The sequence below is a fragment of the Typopeltis vanoorti genome, chromosome 1 (assembly GCF_054136105.1).
Source record: "Typopeltis vanoorti isolate ZY-2024b chromosome 1, IOZ_Tvanoo_1.0, whole genome shotgun sequence".
NCBI lineage: Eukaryota > Metazoa > Arthropoda > Arachnida > Uropygi > Thelyphonidae > Typopeltis > Typopeltis vanoorti.
Window position 1 is genome coordinate 89859737 of NC_143549.1, and position 23652 is coordinate 89883388.

Genomic DNA, 23652 nt, shown 5'->3' on the forward strand with positions numbered 1-23652 from the left:
CTTCAAAAACTTTAGGAAGCATATCCTTCCAGTTTATTATTTGAGCCATAAGTCATGGATGACTCAAAAGATACCTTAATTATGAGAATGAAATGGAAAGCTATTGTGTGAAAGGAAATTTAAAATTTTCTTAATTCTAGATGATGCAGGTTATCCACCTTATATTGATTATTTTCAACCCCAATATAAAGGTCATTTCTCCTTCCAAAAATTTGAGTGTCTATTGATTCAACTAATGGATCAGGGAGTTCTTTCATTGTTTAAGGCTTATCTATAGGGAATTTTTCACAAGCCATTTCTGGCACTAAAGTATTCAATATCATGCTATTGAAAATAGCAATGTAGCTTGGGAAAAGTGAACTCAGTGTATTAGTGATGTACAAAAAAAGACATCAAGGTTTGTGCACAATTTTGGAAGAAAAAAAAAAATGAAGGTCTTTGTAAACTGAAGTAAGAAAAATAGTGGGTCTAGCAAACTATCTGAATCTCGAAGTGAATGATGACATCATTCAACTCATAGAAAGTGCCCCTGAAGAGGAAGAATGAGAAAGAAACAAGAGCTGAACAATTCATAGTGAAGGGTCTTGCAGAAATGTTCTCTGCAGTTAGTGATGTTCTCAAAATGGCTGAAGATAGACTCCTAATGTTGAATGCTCATTATTAGTAGAAAGGAAAGTATGTATTTGCTTACTATAAATAATTTATGATGAAAAGTGGAATAAGCAAAGCACATTTTCATAAAAAAGGTTACACCAGAAGAGCTGCAGTCTGGTCCTTCACATGAGAAGGTAATGAAGAAAGATGCGATTGCAGAGGAAGATTTGGGGATTATTCTCCTGTTTTATAAGTGGCAGTAATGCCCAGTAGTTTTATAAGGTTTAAAAATTTAAATTACAGTATATTTATTATGGTTAAATCCTTAACCCTATCACTGTTGATTTAATGTATTGACTTATGCTTGACCAATTTATGTCCTGCCAGATGAAACTGAATCTGGACTTAAGTGGAGGGATAAATGTAGTTGTAATCAAAACATTAATTGAGAATAAAGCTTAGCATTTAGACAGGACAGTTTTAATGTTAACTTGTATAGAATACTATATTCAATAAGTTACTGCTTTTTTATAACTGAAGAGCAAATTTTGGAGGTAGTTAATGTATAATCTAGTATTGTCAATACAGATGAGCAATTTGTGTTGAGTAAACTATATTTTATACATTGGAAATTTCTTTATTAAATCATTACTTACAAATGTAAATGCATTTAAATATGCATGCACAGCAGCTGTGAAGTTACATAACTTTTTCACATGTAAGGCAATGCAGATGCAAGGCAATTTAAGACATTTAACAGCTACATGATTGATGTCATATGCATCTCTTTAGTTGCAATCTTGTTCACTTAGTGAACAAGTTATAAGGTTAGTTTTTTTTTTTGGAGTGCATGAATATTTAAGATATAGCTACCATAAAAGTAAAGTTGGTTAGGATTAAGGAAGGGCATGGAGATTGGTTAAGTGAATGAAGTACAATGTTCATTTTAAAATCTTGTTAGTAACCTGATAGTTGAATTTAGAACTATTAGTAAGGAGTTCAACTTTAGTTACAACACTATTTTTAGAGATGCAATGCATCAGTAAAGTTATATAAAAACTCAAGATGGAATGTTCAACTGTTAACATTTTACAAAAATAAGTACATTTGTAAAAAATTAAGCCTAATTTAACTATTTTCCCTGTACACAGGTGAGTAAAAAATTATTTCCATGCACTTCAAGATGTGAAAATATACATTTTAAAAATGCAGCAATTAGAAAGTGTACAAAGTTTTAGTTGTCAAGTATAAAAAAAGAGGCTATTGGCAGTTATTACCAAGAGCTGTTAGTGCAGCAAGAAAGATAAGCCAGTAGTAATTTAACATCTGCATCTAGCCTTCACTTAATTTAAACCAATACTTGGAATGCTGAGATTTTAATGTGAATGCAACTGAAGCAAAACTTGTTAACCTTTGGTGACAGGAGGGCATATGCTTCTTTTTCAGCTCTCTGAAAGATTAAAAAAAATCTTTCAGTTTAAAATAAAAAGGTCATTTAAGACCTAATATTCTTAAAATTTTGCTTATTAAAAATATTTACCAGTTGTAGTTTCTTCTTTTGCTTCTGTTGCCTCAGTTTCTGGTTCTTTGGCTGGTTCTTCAGCTTCCACAGCAGGTTTAGCTTCTTTAGATTCTTCTTTGTCTTTGCTTTCTTTTTCGGTTTCTTTATCCTTTTCCTTGTCTTTATCTTTCTTTTCCTTCCCACTTTTGGTCTGTTAGTAACAGATAGGCCAATTAGGGTATTAATTTTTAAATTAAAGGAATCTTAATTAAGAATTTTAAGAGTAAGCTTAATATTCAAGAAATATTCTGGTCATCTTAAAGCCCACGATTCATTATCATATTGCAGTGCATTAGCTAAATGCTTGGACAGCTAGTTTCTGAGGAGTTAAATGCTTGAGATTTTTAGTCTCAGGTATATAGCAAGAAAAGAGATCAACACTTAAGCCTTCAAGAAGCTTAGCTTTATCAAGTTTACAAAAAATTGTACATTGCTATAAGTTTATTTTGGACAGACTTATGAAAGCAATCAAGATGAAGTTGTTTGCAGGTTTTGAAGATTAAAAACTTGCAGTTTTACCATATATGGCAGAAATTGACACTCCATTTGAGTTTTAGATTGATATTTTGGACTGGTTGAAAAACCAGGATAAGTTTGAGTTAAACTCATGAAATAAAAAATTAGTAGGGTTAATATTCAGATGACCAAAAAATATAGCATATTTAATTTACAAGTGTCTGATGTTAATTTTTTTTTTGATAAATTGATACAGCTGTATTTGTTGAGATTTGAAGTATGTTTTTAAGTTTTTAAAGTTGCTATTGATTCCAAAAACAAAATCAGACCAACTTCTGTGTAGAAGTTTTCTTTCATCTGATCCTGTGCGAAAGGATATCAAAAAGGCATAGTTTGCTAGGCCTGACTTGCCATAATGATAGTGCTGAATATATTTCATGTTCAAGGCAGATGTCAATAGTTCTTGTCTATCCATAATGCAAGGTCACAAATAGAGCACTTAATATATTCCTGGATGCAATTAGTTTTGTTCTTAGGTGAACAGAATGAATGTTTAGAATGAAACAAATAGAACAGTAATACACTAAATCAAATTAAAAGCCATGTACAAGAAATGGTTTGATATAGTCAAGTGAGACTAGAATACACCATCTCCACTTGACTGTTCTTTTAAAATTGAGAAACTTGACAGATGCATTTCAAAAACAAATCCAATGCAAATCTTCCAACTGAAGATTTAGTGTGGAAATAAACAAGAGTATGGAAAACTTCAACTGCATTAGAATGCAAAGATGCAAAGAACCCACCCCAGAGGAAGAGTAAGAACTAGGTGTATTAGTCAAAATCAGTGCCCCAGAAAATAGGCAATTTTAGGTAATGACAAGCAGGATTAGGAGAAAAATCCTATACATCCTTGAAGGTATATCAAGAAATTTATGTTAGTCTAGTATCTGGATTTCAGAATCCTTATGAGGAGAGAGACTAAAATACAGATGAGAGTTTATAAAAGTTAGGAATATGGGGTTTAAGTTAAACATTTATATTTGAACTTTAGGATATAAGACTGTTTGGCTGAGAGTTCTTTATTAATTTTGTGACAGCCATTTCAGGTTCTTATTAATGGTCAAATTATCTACTTACTGATTAGTTTCTAAAAGGATAGTCAGGAACAATAATGCTTTTGGTTAATGTGTTAAAGTACTAATTGAGCAATAAGTTTACAACTACTTTCAATGCAGCTTGGTATGAAAGCAATATTAGAATTTAGATAGCCCATAACATGCTTTGGATGCAGTACTTTAATGGTTTAAGTAGATTAAAGTTTCTTGAACATGAGATTTATAGGAATAGTAGCAGTGAATTGAACCTGACTGGTTAGATAGTCTTGTTACTTGGCTATTTTCAGTTATTCTAAATAACTCTTTTAGATCATGAAAATCTGAGCTAGGAATGGATAATTTTTGCTACTCAGCAAAGTGATAGCTGTTAGAGACATTTGGTTTTTAAAGGCTAAGACTTCAAGAGTTCTTGAGGGATAGTATTATCCCAATGGAAATCTGAACAAATAGAAATTTGAAATGGATCATAAGACAGTTTTAGTTAAACTAGTCTTAAAGAATATGCATTAATGCTTGTTTAACACAAGCTACCGAAAGAGTTTTCTACTCAGCATTAGGTAGATGAACCATTTCCTAATACAAAAAAGATTTATCAGGGACCTGAAGTCCCATATCTAGTGTATCTAGGTTTATGTAAAAGTCCAGGAACAAATTCCTTGTTAGAAATCAGATGGCATTTATCAGAAATGATTGGAACTATTAGAAGTAATTTTTTGCAGAAAAACCAGATCAAAAATCCTCGTCTTCCATGACTTCATTAAAAGCCAAGTTTATTTTATCAGTTATGTTTGATGCCAAGTAGAGATACCAGACAGATCAGAACTAGGATTTTTTTTTTTTTTAAAATACCCCTGGAAGTGTATAGTTCACAAGAAAAGCCTTAGGTTGCTATAAGTGTTAATCTTTAACCAAAATAATGACCAAGTCAGGTTAGTATAAATAGCAAACAATGAAAAATAAGACAACCCAAGTAATTTCAAAACAAATAAAATAATTTGAAACTCACCTGAGGTTTGGGTTTTGGCTCCATAGCAGGATCTAACGTGATTTTACCGAAGTTTTTACGGTCGTGCATTTTCTGCATTGCTTCAGGAATCTGAAATGGTTTAAATTGAAACTTAAATTAAGATTAGGATTTAATTTATAAAATGGCCTAGATAAAAAAATTTGAGTGACAGATCAATCTATGTAGACTTGCTACCTGCTAGGTTAAATAGTTAAGCAAAGCTCCATTATTTCAGAGGAGCAAGTTCAACTTTTCATATCAGGTTTGAAAGAACTGCTTAACCAAACCCACAAAACTGAAGTTCAGCATTTAATCAAGTATTGCTCTAACTCAGCATAAGTTTCAGGTTGTAAATATGAAATATTTATGAACTTAAGCTAATTTAAACTGCTTGAGATATTTTGTTGAATATGTTTGTTTAGCACTAAGACTGCTTAATAGCAAACTTGCTACTAAAGTTTTTTTGGAAATAGTGTGCTTCGCAAAGCAATAGTAAAAAAGGTTCAAGTATATGATGACAAGTGATGTCAAATATTAAGCTGAACATTGAAGTTATATTTATCTTGCAAGTTCTAAAAGTAATCGTAGCAAGCAACTAAATTTGACCTTTTGTAGGTCAAGAATTATGAGAAAGTTAAGATACATAAGAGAGAAGAGAATGATAGGATAAGGCCATGATTAGTTGGACTAAGTCAAAGTTAGGTATAACTGATCTTGAAATAGTAGCTTGAGAATTGTTAAAAATATTTAATTTCAAAATACAGTAGGACTAGGACCCCATGTATCTGCGGTCAACCTGGTCCAAAGATATAACATACAAAAGGTCAGCTTACGAAACTTTCATAGTCTCTACAAACATTCAGCTTCAAAATAATGTTAGATCTAATATCCACTTTGCTTATGTAATTTTACATGGCTGAAATGAAGTGTATGGCTCTTTCTTTTAGGAATAGAAAGTTCGGCTGATTACAGAGATTGTCCAACACCAGAGCAACTTGCTAAGGTGGAGAAAGCTACACACATCCAAGGTTGCCAAGATTCCTTTCACATTCAGATAACTTTATTATTACAGTATGTTGTTATAATTCTGTTTTATTATTAGTTATTGTTGTTAATCTCTTACTGTGTGAAATTTATAAATTAAAAACTTTGTCATAGGTATTCATGTATAGGAAAAAATACAGTATATATAGGGTTTGCTACTATCCGTGGAAGACAATGGAACCAAATCCTGTGGATATGGGGGGGGGGGGCTACTGTATATATGCTAACAAGTTAGTATGAGCCATCTTCTATAAACTAGCTTAGTCTTCTGAATACTTCAACTTCTAGCTTAGGTATTGGAGTAAGAAATTAAAATGATCAGAGTTCCAGAGCAGAAGTTTAAAAGCCATGTAGCATACAACAAGCTTAAAACTACTAGCTATCTAAAACTTTCTAGTTTTAGAGCATATATTGCTCAATGTCAAGCTTGAACCACCAAAAACTGCAACTTGGTCATGGAACCTTATGGAACCAAGTAAACTACAATGAATTAGTAACAAAGCTTTGTGATTTGCTTACTTAAGCAAAGTGGTTCAAGTTTATGAATTTGAAATGATTAAGATTTAGGCATAATTTGAACAAATTAGACAATATCCAATTAAAATAGCTTTAGGTGAAAATAGATGTTAAAGACTGAATTCAAAACAAATAGTTTAACTCACATCTTCTAGTGCCCAAGTTGAATCAATGACAGGCTTGATTTTTCCTTCTTCCCATAGTTGAAAAACCTTATTAACAACATTTCTTACATAGTCATGGCCATCATGATGGAAGAGCAGATGCCGTAGATGAAAGCCAGAAATAGATTTATTTTCGTCAAACAATTTTAATGGGCTGATTTTGTCTACTTGCCACCACTGTTGGAGGGAAAAAAAAAAAGGACAGGTAAATTTTATATAAACCTAGTTTTATAGTTTAAAAAAAGAATTTATAACAAAGCATATTCAAAAGATGATATTGACTTACTGCTTTGGCTGCACTGAATAAGCTTTTTGTTTCACCAGTGACAACATTAGCAGATCCTAAAAAAGATCAGTTTAATATAATTAAATTAGTCAATGGATAAACTTTATATTATGATTTAGATTCAAGCTATCAATCTTAAATTGAAGTTTTCCAATAAGGTTAACTGGCCTTATAAGAAAGGAGTTTAAAGCAAAGCTTTAGCACTACATGAAGCTCTGAAATCTGTTAGTCTCCTAGGGAAGTGGTTTTGTTTAGAGAAGTCAAGGTTTTTATATGAGAAAAAAAAATGTTGGTCTTTATATGACACTTAGATTCAACAATCTTAGCATACAAAGTATTGTTTGTATCTTAGTAATTTGGCTTTAACATAGAAAGCCAATGAAGAGCATTGCTTATTCAAGTAAAACTTACTTTGTTTCTAAAATTGTCAGAAGTCAAATATTCTTCAATAAGCATTCTTTAAGTGTGGGTAAACTCATAACCAAATTAAACGTCTGGAATACAATCTTGAGTATATTCTAGAGAGACTAGAAGAGTAGGTTTCTAGCTTAATTTTAAAAAAGTGCTTCCAATTGTTTTAGTTGGATTATATATCAAAAAATCAGATTTGGGTTAAAATGCAGAAACTCAAGTTACCTACTACTTTAAGCAGCAACTGCATTTATGCAGAAATAGTCTGCAAAAAAGGTTGAATTGAAGGATAAGCTTTCAAAATAAGATTAGCGATTTAAATTACACAATTTAAGAAATTGAAAGCATTTTATTGTTAAGATAAAACTAGCTTCAACTAGTAACAAGTTGAATGCTATAGAAAAACAAGTGGTTGAATTAGTTTTATTCAAGAGGGACAAGTCTTAAGCAGAGATTTAAGGTTGATGAGTATAGATGGACTTAGATATATTAGTCAGTCATGTGAATAGAATTATAGCAAGTGGAGAAATGAGTATGGTTTAGTCCGATTTCATAGAAATCAGAATGCAGTGAGATAGTTTAACACTTAAACTTAAGTTGCTTAAATTTGAGATCAATGCTCAATCTTATAGTTAGCCTTATATTAAGAGCTAACTTATTAATCTGGTTTTATATAGAGTAGTTTCTGAAAGCTACTAATATTTTAACATGAGGTACCTTTTACTTCACAAGATATAAAATTAAGCAGGTTTTATTACACAAAAAAGCCATACAAGATGTTAAGTTACACGTTCTAAAGATAACATGTAGAATTTAAGCATGTGCACTGCTTAAATTTATTCTTGATGTGGGAATTGTTAAAACTACAAATGAGCTTAAGAGTTTAAAAACTTAATGTTCAGTAGAAACTTATTCCAAGAAAATAATTAGGTTTTTAGATTGAAATTTAAGTTATACTTTAGTATAGAAGTACTTACCATAAAGTATGTAACGGCCCATTGGTTTTAAGAGGCTATAACCCTTATTGGCATCATCTCCACAAAGGCAGTCTAATACTAAGTTGACACCATGGGGTGCAATCCTACAAGACAAAGGAATAAGTGAAACTAAAAAGTCAAATCATGACATTGAAAGACCAGTTAAGCATTATGCTATAACAATTTGTTATATGTTATGAAAGTCAAAAAATTTTACATCATCAGGTTAGGAATGTAAGGATCAAAGCTATCAGTTAAGCTAGTATTGATCTTAAGGATTGTTAAGATGCAAAAAGCAGTTCATAATGTTTTGGTAAGGTTCCTGCTTTAACTATCTAAAAAAGAGTCTTGGGGATGTAGGCAATATACAAAAATTGCCTAATGTTTTAATATTGGTAGAGGTTTTTAGTACTAAAATTCATATGAAAGCGTCTATCTTATGGTACAGTACCACTTTAGTAAGTGGATAAAGTTTATTTAAATGCAATTTAATTCTGATTTTAAATTAAGTCAAAAAATTTTGGCTATAAGCATTTTAACTTAGTAAAATGTATTAGTATATTTCATGGTTATAGCATAAGTATAGTCATTACAAGAAATATCTTTCTTGATGAAATGTTAAATTAAAATAAATGTGAAATGTTAGCATTAAATGGGTATATTCATGATTTTTTACTGTTCTATCTTAATGTAAATTGAAGGTGAAAGCTCAGCAACTAGATCTTCAGAGCCTTGAAGGCAAGGAACTGATCAGAGCCTCTGACCTAATGTTCAATCTAAATTTAACTCATGTACCTTATTAGGTATACAAAAGTTAAATTTAGGTGAAGAATGCAATTTAACCAGTCAATTATTTTTATTAGCTTAAACCAAAATGAGATTTATATAATACAATAGAATTTCATGTTAAGCAGGGGCATTACCCAGTTACATTAGGCTTTGTTGGGGAAGCCAAGTGAAAAGAAGTTGGCTAAAACATAGCTCAAGATTTATACTACCAACATAAGCAATGAATTAGGTTCAAGTTTTTTCCCCATGTGGTTATATTATAAATTCAAGATGCTAGGTAATTATATTTTTGGTTTTTCATCTTATTTCAAATAAAAATGAAACTGCATCTGCTCATGAAGTAACTTCACAACTAGGCTATTTGTATATAGACTTCACATCAATTGCCTTAGTATCCTATAAAGCACTTCCTTATAGACCTGTATACAAGTAGCCTAGTCATGAAGTTACTTCAAAACTTTGCTTTAATAAAGCAAGAAGTAATTTCTTAGCATCAGATTTATAAACAAGGAAGACAAAATGCATCTAGCAGAGAAATTGGAAGAGTACTAGAACATAGGTTCTACTAAAAGATTTTAAGCGATATATACAAGATATTACTAATCAATAATTTAGTAATATTCAATACTAATTACAAGGATAATCTTGAATGGCAAACAATGTCAAGTAGTATTAGAACAGGGAACTGAACAAGTAATTTGTGTAATCCCATAGAGGACTTAAGGTATTAAAGAAGACAGCTCTGATAAAAGGAGTCTTTAGAGATCTAAATTGAGTACAAAATGACTAGAAACATTTAAAAGAAAATCTGAAGAAAACAAAAGCTAATGATAAGTACCTGCTGGATTTCTGGTCAGCAAATCAAACAAATATTAACAATTTATTCTAACAGGAACAAAAGTGAATTCACATGAAGACAGATAGCAATGCCTTTATATACTTGTTTAGGATACAGGATTTGAAAATTAAATCATTTAGTTTTGATTAGTTTGTAGAGATGAATTATATAGACTTAAGTACACATTCAAGAAAAATGAAAACATGAACAAAACCTTTGAGATTCAATGGCAGATCCTGAAGAAAAATCAACTCTGGATTTTCAATTACAATCCAGGAGAAAAAGTACTATAGAAGGAATCTATGAAAGGTAACATGAAACTGGAGATTGATGTGGAGAAAATATTTAAAAGATTGCTAAATGAAACAAGCATTGACAAAGCTATGAAAGAACTAAATTGTAGAAAATGCAGCTAAAGTAGATTTGACTAAAGATGATCAAATAAAGAAACACAGAATGCAGGAGAGCTAGTCAGGTCAAATTTAAGATGAGGTAGAGTTCTTATACTTATTTATAAAAATAAATAAAACAAAGCAAGAATGAGGAATTTTCTTAATGAGGGCCTTTGGTACAAGTATATTGGAGAATAAGAAAAAAATTTGAATTTATAATAGAAAAAGCTGGGTTCAGGCCAAATAGTTGAGATCAGATTTACTTCAATGTTTAAGTTGGCAGTCAAAAGTAAAAGGTTTCATGTTAGATCAGGTGTAAAACCAAGATGGGCCTTCTCTTATATCCTATATATTGATAGACGAATAACAAGTTCTAATCAGAAATGTTAATCTCAGTGCAATGTATATGTTATTCTTAAATTCATTATAAGCCTGCAAGATTTTAATTAAATAATTAAAATTTAATATGAAAAATCAGCAATAAGTGGGCAGAAACAGTGCAAACTACATCCTGAACAGAACTTAAAAAGGCACAATTTTTATTGATGTAAAATTAACAAGCAAAAGATTTTACAAAGTCAACTCTAAATGAAATAAACTATTGTTGACTAAATTAGCCACATATGTTGAAATCAGTTTCAACTTATAAATCTGAGAGATGTGTTAAGAAAAATCATTTGATCAAAGACCAAATATGAGTTGTAGGAAAGGCCTAAATGAATAGATGGCATTATGTTAACTAATATTAATATATCAAAAGAATTATTACAGCTAATGTAAATTAGCTCAGGTGATATGGTCACCATTTAAGTAAATTTTGACTATGATAGAAAGAAAACCAAGATCTGGGACTACAAGTACTTTAGACTTAAAGATTTCATATTTGAGCTTATAAGACAACTTCCTTAAGCAGCATGTGACAGAAGAAACTAAGTCAAAAAGTTAGTGTCAGAGGGCATTTCAGTTAAAGATGCAACTATTCTGCCTCAAGTTGGTGACTGATTATCTGTATACTCTTCACTTGACCAGTGAAGAGTATACAGATTTCAGTGCAACAGTATCAGTTGCTAGATGGGAAGAACATAATGCATGACTATTTAAAAAATTTTAATAATGCAATAGTTATGTCCCAGACTTTGAAACATAATTAGGGTAGAATTGAAATAGAAATGTTATCTTATCAAGCAAGAGATTTGTAAGAAAAGGACGATGTGGAAAGAATTCCAGATGCATAAGGATGATGTCCTTTATGAAAATTATAAGTAGAAAGCTAAGTGAGTATGAAAAGTAACTGGCTCTGCAAACTAAAGATAACTCACAAGAATTTTATTGTTATGCTGCAAGTAGAAGAAAGAATGCACATGAAAGAATAACTGAATGCAGATAATATGCAGAAGAGGTTAACTAATGAGTGCCCATTTTGTTAAAAGCTATCCAACACAGTTCATTGCTACTCTTCACTGGATGGAGAGGTATTAGAGCTGTTGCACAAACTGGATAAGAATTCAGCAATATGGGCTGACAGGATATCAGCATAGGAGCTAAAAGTGTTCAGCTGAAGTGGCTATTCTTTTGTCTAGGCTATATAATTTGAATCACAGAACAGGGGAAGGAATGTATAATAATCCCATTGCACAAGGGTGGTGCAAAGACTAGTGTATCCAATCAGCATTCAGGAGTGCTGAAGATTTTGGAAAAATTGGTTAGGATTTGCATTCAGAAATTGGTTGACAGTGAATCTGCTTTGTAATGAACATGAGTTTACTAAGGGAAGGTCATGTTTTAACAACTTGACCACATTCTATAATAATGTTACCATTGAATTAAGTGAGTATGAGAAGTAACTGGCCATGATATTTTGCTAAGGCTTTTAATAGAATATAGCATAAGACTGTTGCATAAATTGGAAAATATGAGTTTGGACTATAAAATATTAACATGGATAAGGATGGCTGACTGACATCAAAAAGTGGTATATGGGGGGGGTGAGTCTGCAAGATTCTAAAAAGGTAGCCAGTGGTGTACCACAAAGATCAGTCCTTGGTTCACTGTTATTCAATCTGTGCATTAATAATGTTAGGAAGGATTTGATAGGCAATATCCTATCAAACAGCTATTTGCTGATGATGCAAAAGATAGGCAGGGTAATCAGGAATGCAGTACTTACAGAATGATTTGAATAGACTGGAATTGTGGGCATAAGAAAATGTCAGTAAACAAAGTCATGCACTTTTGCATTATTAGATATCCAATTTCATTATATTAATGGGATTATGACAGAAGAAACTGATCAAGCTAGGGATCTTTGAGTGTTAGTAAATAGCAAGTTGAACTTCAAGGATCATGTAGCAAAAATTACAAATATGGCTCAAAAGATAAATTTGAATGAACTTTCAAGGCCTTGATAAAGCAGACTATTGTGCTCAGGTCTGATCTATGTTGCAATTCTGATACAATGGAAAGAATTCAAAAGGAACATTAAAGATGACATCAGGATTGTGGAATACTTATTCAGACAAACTGGGAATTTATAGATTGCAGACATTAGCACACGGAAGAAAAAGGGGCAATATGATTGAGACAAGCTTCTGAAAGGGTCAGACAGGTGTACAGTGTGGATGAATTCAGAGCAATTATGCTGTGTGTAGTATGTGGCCTCCTTCAACGAGTCACCTACTTCCTGATGTCTCTTAATATTTTCGTCTTGAAAAGTAACTTACATGAATTTTTTTTCTCCCAGCAGGATCTAATTTTTCCAGATTGTACTATCATATTTTGTGCTCCCTGATTATGAAGACAGGAATTTGATGAAGTTAAAAATTTTGAATTTTAGGTTTGATAACCATCATCTGCAACAAACGTTAACTTGTGTTGCTAGCCTGGTTGTCTAGTGTATCTGTTCTTTAACCAATAGGATAGTTAAAATCCTGCTGGATGTTTATAGCTGCAACATTTTGATGACTTGCTCAGAAGTCTAAATTAGACTGAAAGCATGTTTAAAAACAGGATTCCTAGAATATAGAGAATAAGAGTTAATATAAAAAATCCTTAATCTGTATTAATTCACATATGCAGGACCTTATAGATGAAAGCCATAAAGACAGGAGGTTTAGCATTTCAGTTATTAGTAAGTCAAATGTAACAACCAAAACTGCTGTCTAATGCAAATTCAATTTAAGTACTGTATTTTCTGGTATATAAGACTCACTTTTTTACCTTAAAAATTCATCTTAAAAATCGTGTACGTCTTACATAATGAAGGTAAAGAGTTTCCTCTTTTCGAAGTTATACACACTCCCTTTTATGTTCCAAGATCTTTGTAGATGGTTAATGGTGCAATCAAATTTATGTGCGACCTTCATGTGACTTCTAGCGAGTCATTGACTAAGAACGGGGAGTCCCAATTCAAGTTTCATAATATCTTATCTGAGTAATCAGTTACTGATTACTATCAATATTGAGATTGTGTTCAGTTTGATATTTCCCTGTAGATTTTAGTGATAAAAAAACTAGGCGACATTCATATACTTGAAATTACAGGTTGTAAAATATGTGGAAGAATACGGGAATAGGGAGGTTGAAGGATATTTTGGACCTCCACCTACAGAAAAAAATTATTAGAACTTGGCGTGGTCAGAAGGAGATTTTGTACAATTTGCATAATGAAAAGTGTGCAGAACGTGGAAATATTGCGAAGTGGCCAGAACTAGACCGAAGTTTTGAAATGGGCGTGGGCACAAGAAAATCAGCAAAATGGCATTACCATTTCAATAAAAATTATTCGTACACATGCAGTCAAAGTAGCCTGTGAGTGTAACATTGAAGTTTTTAAAGGTGGAAAATTGCATTAAATTTCTTGGGTGCGTCTCATACACTGGAAGATATGGCAAGTGGTTCCTAGGTGAACAGCCATCTATTGGTTTGATTTTTTGTTAAGAGGTTAGACTAAATAAGAATAAGTGCTTTATATAGATAAATTCAGCATTTGAGCAATTATGCTATTAGATAATTCTATTATTCTCTGGACATTAGAAAAATGCTTTAGATAATAGAATTATTGCACAACAATCCAAAAATTAAGAATTGATTTTTGTTTTAAGTACAAGACGAATCTATAGTTATGGCTTTCTAATGAGACCCCTAAACCTTTTGGAGTATGGCCATATTCCTAGATAGTGTCATCTGCTGATGACATATTGTTTAATATGACAATTTGGTCAAACTTAAATCTGTTAGACCTAGAAGTTGCAATCAAGTCTAGTAGAGGTTGAATTTACTGGTTCTAAATTTAAATAGCTGAAATATTAATTTTTCATAGGCCTGTGACTTTAAATGGCATTTCAATTGAGTCCTGAAGAGTATAGGTATTTTATTAATAGCACAAAATTGTGCTATTAGTAAAAATATATTTCTGCATTAAATTCAGTTTTAAGTTATTGCTAATTTTCATAATCTGCAGCTATTTTTGGACTCCTTACTCTTGGAAGGAATTTTATGAGTATAGCACAAAGCAGAGTCATGTTCTAGGTTTGATGCTACTTTGTAGTGTGACCTGTACAGGTCAATAGAAGTAGATTGTGTACTTTTAGTGTAAAAATTTTTTACATATTATTTATTCAATCTGATCTCTAACCCAACTCATATCAATGGCATGAAGATTTAAATAATAAAGCTAAAGGATGGAATTTCCACCTGACAACAGCAGAATCGTTAAAAACTAAGGAACCTGACATTAACCCTTGACGATGTGTAAGGTAGTACGATTACTAAAATAAAGAAAAGTGCATGCAAAAAAAAAAAACAGAAATGCCTTAGACTAAATTTCACAATCTTAGTGCTGATGAAATTAAAATGAGATTAATAGTATAAATTTAAATATTAAAGTATCCTCATGTCAGAAAATGGCTTATAAAAAAGGCAGATGTTATTTAATCTTCAGATTAATATTAAAAATTTTAAGGTTAAAAAGTACAAGTGTTCAACATGTGAAATTGAAGATCAATTTCTGGTGTTATGAAAGCTTTCATGGCCAAAGCCTTGATAGTAAACTAAACCAAATTACAAGCGTACTTCACTAGCATTCTTGTTCTTTTTAAGTAGTTCTGAAAGTATTATTTTCATATGCTTACTATATAGCAAGAAACTAATTCTTATGTTTGTTCTAGTGTTTCAAAAATTATGGCTTTGAACAAGGCTGGAATTATCTTACCTGGAGGCTCCAGAAGGCTGGCAACAATATAGCACTTGCTATCATTCAAGTGTTAAGTTATAACTTAAATAAGCTGTAATGTTAGTCTAAACTAGACATTCTATTACTGGGATAAGTTTAAAAATGTCTCGAAATTCACCTTGAATGTTAAGATTCAAATTGCATTTGAGAAGCTGTTATATTTTGAATTAGCACAGCTAGTCTGTTTTAAGAGATTGTTATAAAATTTAAAAGCATCCTTGATAATTGATACGCCTATCTCAAGAGTTAGTGCTGTACATTTTCAGATTGATATCCTAGTAATCAAGGTTAATATTACATAATTGGATGTTTTAGTTCAATCAATTGCAATGATGGTTGACTAAAGTTTAGTCAAGCATAATGACAAATGTTATAAACAGTTGTTTGGTATACAACCAAGAATAAAGGGGTGTCTTAGTGTTTGAAGAATTATGAAGATCAAATAGGCCAATCTCATATTTTACTAAAATTGTTTAAACCAAACTTGAGCTTAGGTCAAGTAATGTAGGGGGTGGATAGGCAATGGAACAAGCAGCTATCAAGTGATTAGATTTACATGAGAAAACTAGTAATTACTAGAATACACTTTTAGTTTAATATGTACTTCAGTTGAATGGACTTTTCTTGTAGCTGGTCAACTCTGTAGTTGAGGCTTTAGTAGTATAATATTTAAAGTCATTTGTGGAAGAGGGCTTATCACGTCTGAGCTTAGTATGTTATAAAGAGCTTTCAGTTCAACTTGAAGCATGCTTTTGGTTAAAAATCTGTTTAAGATTTTTAGTTTTAAAAGCTAGTCTAGTCAGTAGTCTATGGAGATAAGACTAGTTTTTAGGCAGGGAAAGTCTTATCTTTGAGAATAAAAGAAGCAACCAAGTCATTATGGTAGTGATATTAATTTAATGTTTAGTTACTTTGCTATGCTAGGATAATATTAAGCTCATTCCTTGGCTTGATAAGGGTGTACTAATGATCTAACATCTGCTTAGCACCTTGGTCATTTATATAACTTAATACTTGAACAAAGTTTAAACAGCTAAGCTGTTCAAAGTTATTGATAAGTTTTTATTATTCATAGGCAGCCACAAGGCCTATATAACAGATCATGTGTAAGCTAAAGAGCAAGGCAAGTGTTTATGGAGTAGAAATTATCCTTGAAATACTAAATAGGAAAGGCCATTCCATAGAATGGATATAGATGGAGTAATTCAAGAGAATTAGCTAATGTTGCTCATGTTCTTAGACATAATGGATGTTATTCTGCCTTTCTAAATAGTTACCCATTCAGATTATCTGAAGAGAATGGAGTGGCTATAAAGTCTATATCAACCAATTTCTGAATTTGAATTTAGATGTCTAATGCATTGCCACACATGTGGCAGGTCCATGATTAAGTAGATTTCAGATTTAGAGTGAGCAATTGATAAGTAGGGTGACTGCTCAATTTAGTAATTGAGCAAATACCATGGAAAATGTGCACAACTTCACATGGAGAGCAGATGCAAGAAATAAAATTGTTATAGTTCATAGTGATGTTTTCCCCATTGGTTCAAGAAAATGGTATAGGAAGAGATTAGTTTTGAGCAGAATATATAGTTGAATTTTAGATTGAAAAGTGTAAAAGCTTTCAAAGACTGATTGTAGACTCATACCAACATTAACACGTTCGCTGCCACGCTACTTTGGCATGATCTGTTCCCCTACGCTGAGCAGTTTTCCTTCTTCAAGGTCAGTACGATAATCTCGTTACCGGAGGTAAACGTCCTACGAGTATACTCGTAGTTGGCTTGTACAGAGCATATACGTTCTATGGGAATACACAGTTTTGAAGCTAGCCCCACAAGCCAAGCATTTTCACTTCTTCAAGGTCACTACAATAATCTCGTTCCCGGCGGTAAGCGTCCTACGAGTATACTCGTAGCTGGCTTGTGAAGCAGGTTTACCCACTACGAGTATACTCGTAGTTGGCAGCGAACGTGTTAAGAAAAAAAGTTGGTAAACAAGAACCCAAACTTAAATTTTGGTACTTATTTTCCCAAAGATGCATGTGGCAAGGTAAAAAGACTCCATGGAATTAGGAAGTTGAAGCATATTGAAAGTTACTAGCAAGTTGCTCAAAACTTTTCAGAAAACCTAAATGTAAGAAAGCAAACCACTCAACTAGTTAAATCATGGGAAGACTAGCAAGAACATAGAAAAATATCAGGAAGGTGGCAAAATATTCTGGAGACTATTGGAAAAACAAAGGAATCAGATGAAAGTGACAAAAATTGAAGATAAATATTCTAGATGTCTAGAGTAATTACTTGGAAAGATTTCTAATGTTGGAAAATACCCAACAGGAATGCATATCCCTACTTTAAGTAGGGAAAATACCATTAAACCCAAGATGTGAATAAGCAATTAGAGTAGATTAAAGTTTGACCAGAAGTGCTCAAACATTGAGAAGTATAGAATTTTTTCCTGTGTCTGTATTACAGAATTCAGGAAGTCTGGTCAGGGCATTGAGTTCCAGATGACTAGTAGAACTCTACTAACCAATAAAAAAATAAATGAAGTGAGAATGATGTATTTCGAGTAAGATTTATGCAACTACTTTAACACTAGATAATGGACATTGTTCAAGTGCATTTTAAGTTGCAAATTTAAAAAAATGCAAGTTAAGTTAAGTAAAAAGTTCAAATGATTTCATTGGGACTAAATGGATATTTTGTATATTCCAAATCATAAAAATAATCTTTCAGAACTTTTGAAGGCCAACAATTCTAAATGTTTCCAGCTGAAGGAACATAGGATGTCATGGCATCTGCCTCTTATAGATCTTGAATTAGACCTGGTTTCATAAGGCCTATTGTTAAATTCTTATATATTTTTTAAATAACAAAACCTGTGGTGAGATAATTAAAAAGAAACATTAACCACAGTGAAAATTATTTAACATTGAATTGAAAAATTCAAGCCATAGGATCCATTAGGAAAAGTAAACTTTTATATAGATCTTTATATAAAGATAAATGTTTTTATAAAGAAAGTTCTGAAGCCCTATTACACAGACCAAATTTAAACTGCAATGACGTTCTTACTATGCCTAAAGTATGGCAAATTGTCATACAAAATTGTGTAAGATAGTTTTTTTTTTTTACTTCTGTAACACATTAAATGAGATCTATTGTAATCATGTGCCCTAACTATGTTATTCCTATTATTGTTTAAACTACTGTACTGATGATGTCCTAAGATACTTAGGATGAAATATTTAGAAGTAAATAATTTTCACCGTGAAAGTGTTTCTCTTAATTATTCTTTATAGGTGTTAAAAGGCTCATCTTAATCAGTAGTATTAAGATTCCCCGATTAGATCAATGGAAAGGTAGTAGTAACAGAACTGAGAAGAGATTTTAATCTCAAATTTTTCCCTTTAGAAGTTTCCTAGAAAAAAATTAAAGCCAATCCACTGTTATAAAAATGGCATATACAATTGTATGCAATTATTGTATTGCAGTTGCAAGTGCTTCATCTAAAACTATCTTCCAATTTCTAATTAAATTGGGAGGTAGTTAGAGTTTAAAAAGAAAAAAGTTTAGGATATTATGTTTAAATTCACCTGGTAGCAAAGGAGTATTGAATTAAGGGTTGATAATTTTAGTTAACAGTATAGATTTAATAACACATTCTTAACTTAGAGCACCACAAGAATAACTGAAGTAGGTAGTTTATCAGCTACTATAGTAAGTTTATAGTTTAGAAAATGTTGATTAGTGTTAATTATAAGCTTACTTTTTAACTTCATGGACATAGTCTGCATTATGGTCTAGCAGATGGTTATAATCATCCTTCAAGCTTTCATGTTTATGTTTAGATGCTGTTCCAATCAGAGTTAGATTTGGTATAGTCTTTGATAGCTGTGCTATTGCTTGGCCCTAAAGATAATGTAGGTTGATTAGAATAAAGCAAGTTATAACTAGATTATTAGAACTGAGTATAGATGGGTTATACTATTTGATCAAATAATGTAAACTAGTTTGAATTGGTATTTAAATATAAGTTCTGATAGTGAAGAAGTAACCACTTTCTGAATGACCATTGACCAACCATCTTCTGATGGGATGGTACTGTTATGCCTCAGTTTATTCACCAGCAGAGTGGCATATTCTCTGAAACCATTTAATTTCTAGGAGTGATCTTATGAAGTGTTTCAAGTTAAACTGATACCTATAAAACCAAAGCATATAACATGCTCTTCAAAAGACTACTCTATATGAGCCAATTTTCAGATAATTAGCCAAGGAGGCATCTTTTTAAAATCAGTTTAGGTTTGCAAGATTTGTAGAGTAGGCAAGTGTTCTTTGACATTTATAATTTAAATGTTCATCTAATTAGTTCATATTAGAATCTAATACTTTTAGAGCAACCCAATCAAGTCTTGGATTATTCAAAATTTATGACTATAGTCTTAAATGGCTTAGGCGAGCCAAGTTCTCTATAGAAAATCTTCATATGCCATGAGTGACGTATTCAATTAGGTAAAAGACCAAAGATTTAGGTTAATATTGGTGCTATTTGAATTATTTCAAATTTTAAGAATTACACCAAGTCATTACAGCTCAGCTTTTAAATCCAAGCTTTGTTCTGCTAAAAAAGCCCTAAGTGGCTTTTCTCTTTAAAGATCAGATTTTTAATCAGCTAAATCTATAAAGAATTCTAGCCTGAACAAATGGTTGCATTTAATTTGCCCAAAATTTGGTACTGATCTTAAGATCAACTCCTACATAGCTTTAATACTTTTTTTTTTTTTTTTTTTTTACAAAATTAGAAAAGATCCAAATTCCTAATTTGGTACCTTATCTGTTTATAATTTGAATCTTTTAGTGTTGTTAACTGTAACTGGCTTGAAATTCAAAATAAAAAGCTAGTTAATGAACTTTTTTTTTATATAAAGTCTGTTCAGTGTTAATACCATTTTAAAATAAGTTGTAACACTGAACACCTAAGCTTGTCTAATCAGATAAGTGGCATCTAAAATAAGTTTAAGTTATGAGCCACTTTAACTACCTTTATCTGATTTTGTTTGGGGCAGTGTATCAATTATTAAGAAATGATATAGACAAGCCAGCTGATCATTTGGTTCACTGATTCAACTGAAGTATTCTAGTAGAAGCTAGATAATGTTAAAAAAGGTACACAAACTCTGGAATAATCTTTAATTCTTGCCATGAAGGATCATATTGATAGGTTCTTTATATGTAGGATTAGTTAATGTTTTTGGTGTTGACATTAACTAGATTTAGAAGCTTATGTTTCTAAATGTCATCCTAAAAAAAAAATCTAGCAAAACAATGCGCTAGATGTTTAGGATAAAACTTGTTAGAATATTATTAGGACTTAAGTGATATTAAAAATCCCACTGAATGAAGACTTAAATAGAAATAAGATTTACATCTTATTACCTGATATAACATTTAGATTGATTCAATTCTAGTACCTTTGCAATTTGAAGTTCCCAGAACTATTAGAATGGCTTATAGACTAGCATTTATTGCTACCAGCTTTTGTAGGAACAATGGATTATTGAAATCCCATAAGTCAGTAAGAAAGATAAGCACTTCAGTATAAAAATTTACAGCTTCTGAATTTATATATAATAAAAAATATTCTATCAGAATAGATTTAAAGCTAAAACACTAGATTAAAATCTAGTGTTATGAATGGTTTAAGATAAGCTTATAACACAGCATATTATGTAATCTAAAATACTTATTACATTTCTCTTATCAATATTGGATGGAAGTCAATTCAGGATGTAAAGGTGGTTAGGGCCTAAGGGGGTGTTAGTTTCTATAACAAAATACTATAAATATCAGGAAGAAGGGAGGAGTTTGGCATTGATTAATGTAACTTTGCTAGAAAGTTACACATTAATAAGACTTTGCTAACAGTAGATGACAGTTATAGAGAGAATGCAATGGATTTTAAGAAAGATATAGGACAAGAAGTGGTGCACTATTCATAGATCAATTGCAGCCAACAGGGGTTATTTATTATTATTATTCAGGCCTTCATGGAGTCAAGAGACTCATTGTGGGAGGAGTTGTGCAGATGGTTCTTTTGAGTTAACCTGGTGTGAGATTGAGGCCAATAGGATAGAATTGGTCACTACTATAGACAAGAGACGAAGACATGCATTAGAAAAAACTTCAGAATGGAATTTATATACTTACTAAAGAATTAGTTGAAACAGAATGCAATGGAGGAGACTTGAGATAAGTGTCGGATCTAGTTACAGGATCAGAAGACTTGCCTATAACTAAGGTGGCTATATTGCTTTTAGTTGGAAGTAGTGATGTGATCTTGATTGGGAGGTAGTAAAACATGTGGAAATTCTAATTATTGAGAATATATGTGGAACTACAAGTTAAGATGCACTTAAGAGGCAGCTTCAAGTAGTACCATAGCATGAAGATCAGCAAGGGAAGGATGTCTAGAAGACAATTGCTGTATACCATGATAATGAGTATAGATGGTAAAGAGATGATAGGCAGATGAAATTGAGCTACTGAGCAAACACTTCAAGGGTAAATTTTAATGATGGTATGACAAAGACTGATGTGAGAATAGATCAACTAAGAAGTACTAGGATATTGTAGAATCTGAACACAATTGCAGCTGTGAGATTAGATTGTATATTAGCTCTTGTTTTAAGAGCATGTGAAAAGAACTATGATGCCTTTGATCAAGTTGTTTAAGTCAGCTCTGAGAAAGTCTGAAGAGTGGAAAGAGGACAAAATTCCTTTGCATAAAAAAAAAAGGATAGATAAGTCTGTGGTAGCAAATTAGATCAGTATTTCAGGAATGGTGATAAAAGCAGAGGAAAGTTGGGTAAAAAGAATTCAGGAATAGGTGGATAAGAATCCAACTTGGAGGGTTTGTCATGCCTTAGTAATTAACTTTAACCATGCTACCGGCCAGGACGTATATATATGTCCACATTTCCATGGATGCAAAGTGCATATTAAAGTTGTAATACCATTGATATCATACCAAAATTTATGATGGATACGGAGCTTTTGAGATTGCATATTTGATCTTTAATGGCAGGTAAGGTGGTTAATAGCAACAGCTCAAATGGATAAAAAAAGGAACAACTATATAATGATACTGTTGGATTGTGCAAAAAGGCATTTAACTAGATACCACATGGTACTGTTATATCAACTGCCACAGGTTAGGATGGATATGAAATAAGCCAAAAGACAGATATTAAAATAGTATAGAGAAGCAGAACCCAAGAGAAAACAGATGAGCAGCAGTGTGCTAGGGGGTGCTGTGCTTAGACCACTGTTAAATTTATAAAAATTTAACAGTAAATTTGAGAGAGAGAGAGAGAGAGATGTTTGATCTATAGGGTAATAGTTAATGGAGGTTAATTTAGAGCTTGCAGGATGATTTAAATGGGTGAACAATTAAGCAAAACATGTCAACGGGAGAAAAATTATGCATTTTGGGATAAAATCAAGCTATATACCATACTGAGGGCACTGTACTGCAGGAAATTGAAGCCAGAAATTTGGAGGTAGTAGCAGAATTGAGTATGCCAGGTTATCTTATGGGATTGCTCGATTTTTAAACAAACATGTAAAGGTAAGAGTTTTCTTCTTAGGAAACCTTGAAATTACCATATCTGAATGGCTATGCCAGGTCTGGTCACAAGAAAGAAGATCTAGGAGAGTGGTTTATAGAAAGCTCCTTATAAGATTGAGGATTGCAAAAGTTGGTTAAGATGTAAAGGATATGATAGCAACATTTAATCCTATAAGATCCTTTATATAATTTAAGATAAAGGAAATATTTTAGTAATTAGCTAGAGAGACAGGACAAGGAGGTTATCCCTGGAAGTTGGGATAGCAGTGGTTAGCATGGGTGCAAAGACTAGATTTTTACTTTGAGTGCTAAATGAAATTGGCTGCCTGAGTCGGTTACAAATGACTGGTTATAAGGAGAGATAATATTGTTGGCAATTTGCATCTCCCATGAGAGAATACTCCATGGAAGTGCCTGTATAACAACATATAGCCAAACCTGAATATTAATTCAAAAAGTTTAGGCAAAACAAATGGTGATTTTGTTCAATTCTAAAAAGGGCTTTAAAGCTAGGAAGCTAAAAAAGTTAATTTTAGTGACAAGATATTTAATAGCTGACTGGATGTCTAAGTTGGTTATGATTTCAGGAAAATCATGGTTAGCAACTACTTTAGTTTAATGATGAAATGGAGCTT

At 31.9% G+C, this 23652-nt stretch overlaps 1 protein-coding gene across 1 annotated transcript in view; it reads right to left on the reverse strand.

The window, feature by feature from the left end:
* Nucleotides 1-1210: 1210 nt before the first annotated feature.
* Nucleotides 1211-23652, reverse strand: part of LOC150110191 (putative NADPH-dependent quinone oxidoreductase VAT1L) — a 31044-nt gene continuing 8602 nt past the window's right edge. The window contains exons 4-10 of the mRNA XM_090392065.1: nucleotides 19157-19299; nucleotides 8134-8237; nucleotides 6746-6801; nucleotides 6442-6636; nucleotides 4736-4825; nucleotides 2135-2306; nucleotides 1211-2044 (exon numbers count right to left, since the gene is read on the reverse strand). Of these exons, the coding sequence (XP_090248191.1) occupies nucleotides 2037-2044; nucleotides 2135-2306; nucleotides 4736-4825; nucleotides 6442-6636; nucleotides 6746-6801; nucleotides 8134-8237; nucleotides 19157-19299 (768 nt within the window). The 3' untranslated portion in view covers nucleotides 1211-2036. The remainder of the gene's footprint in view (nucleotides 2045-2134; nucleotides 2307-4735; nucleotides 4826-6441; nucleotides 6637-6745; nucleotides 6802-8133; nucleotides 8238-19156; nucleotides 19300-23652) is intronic.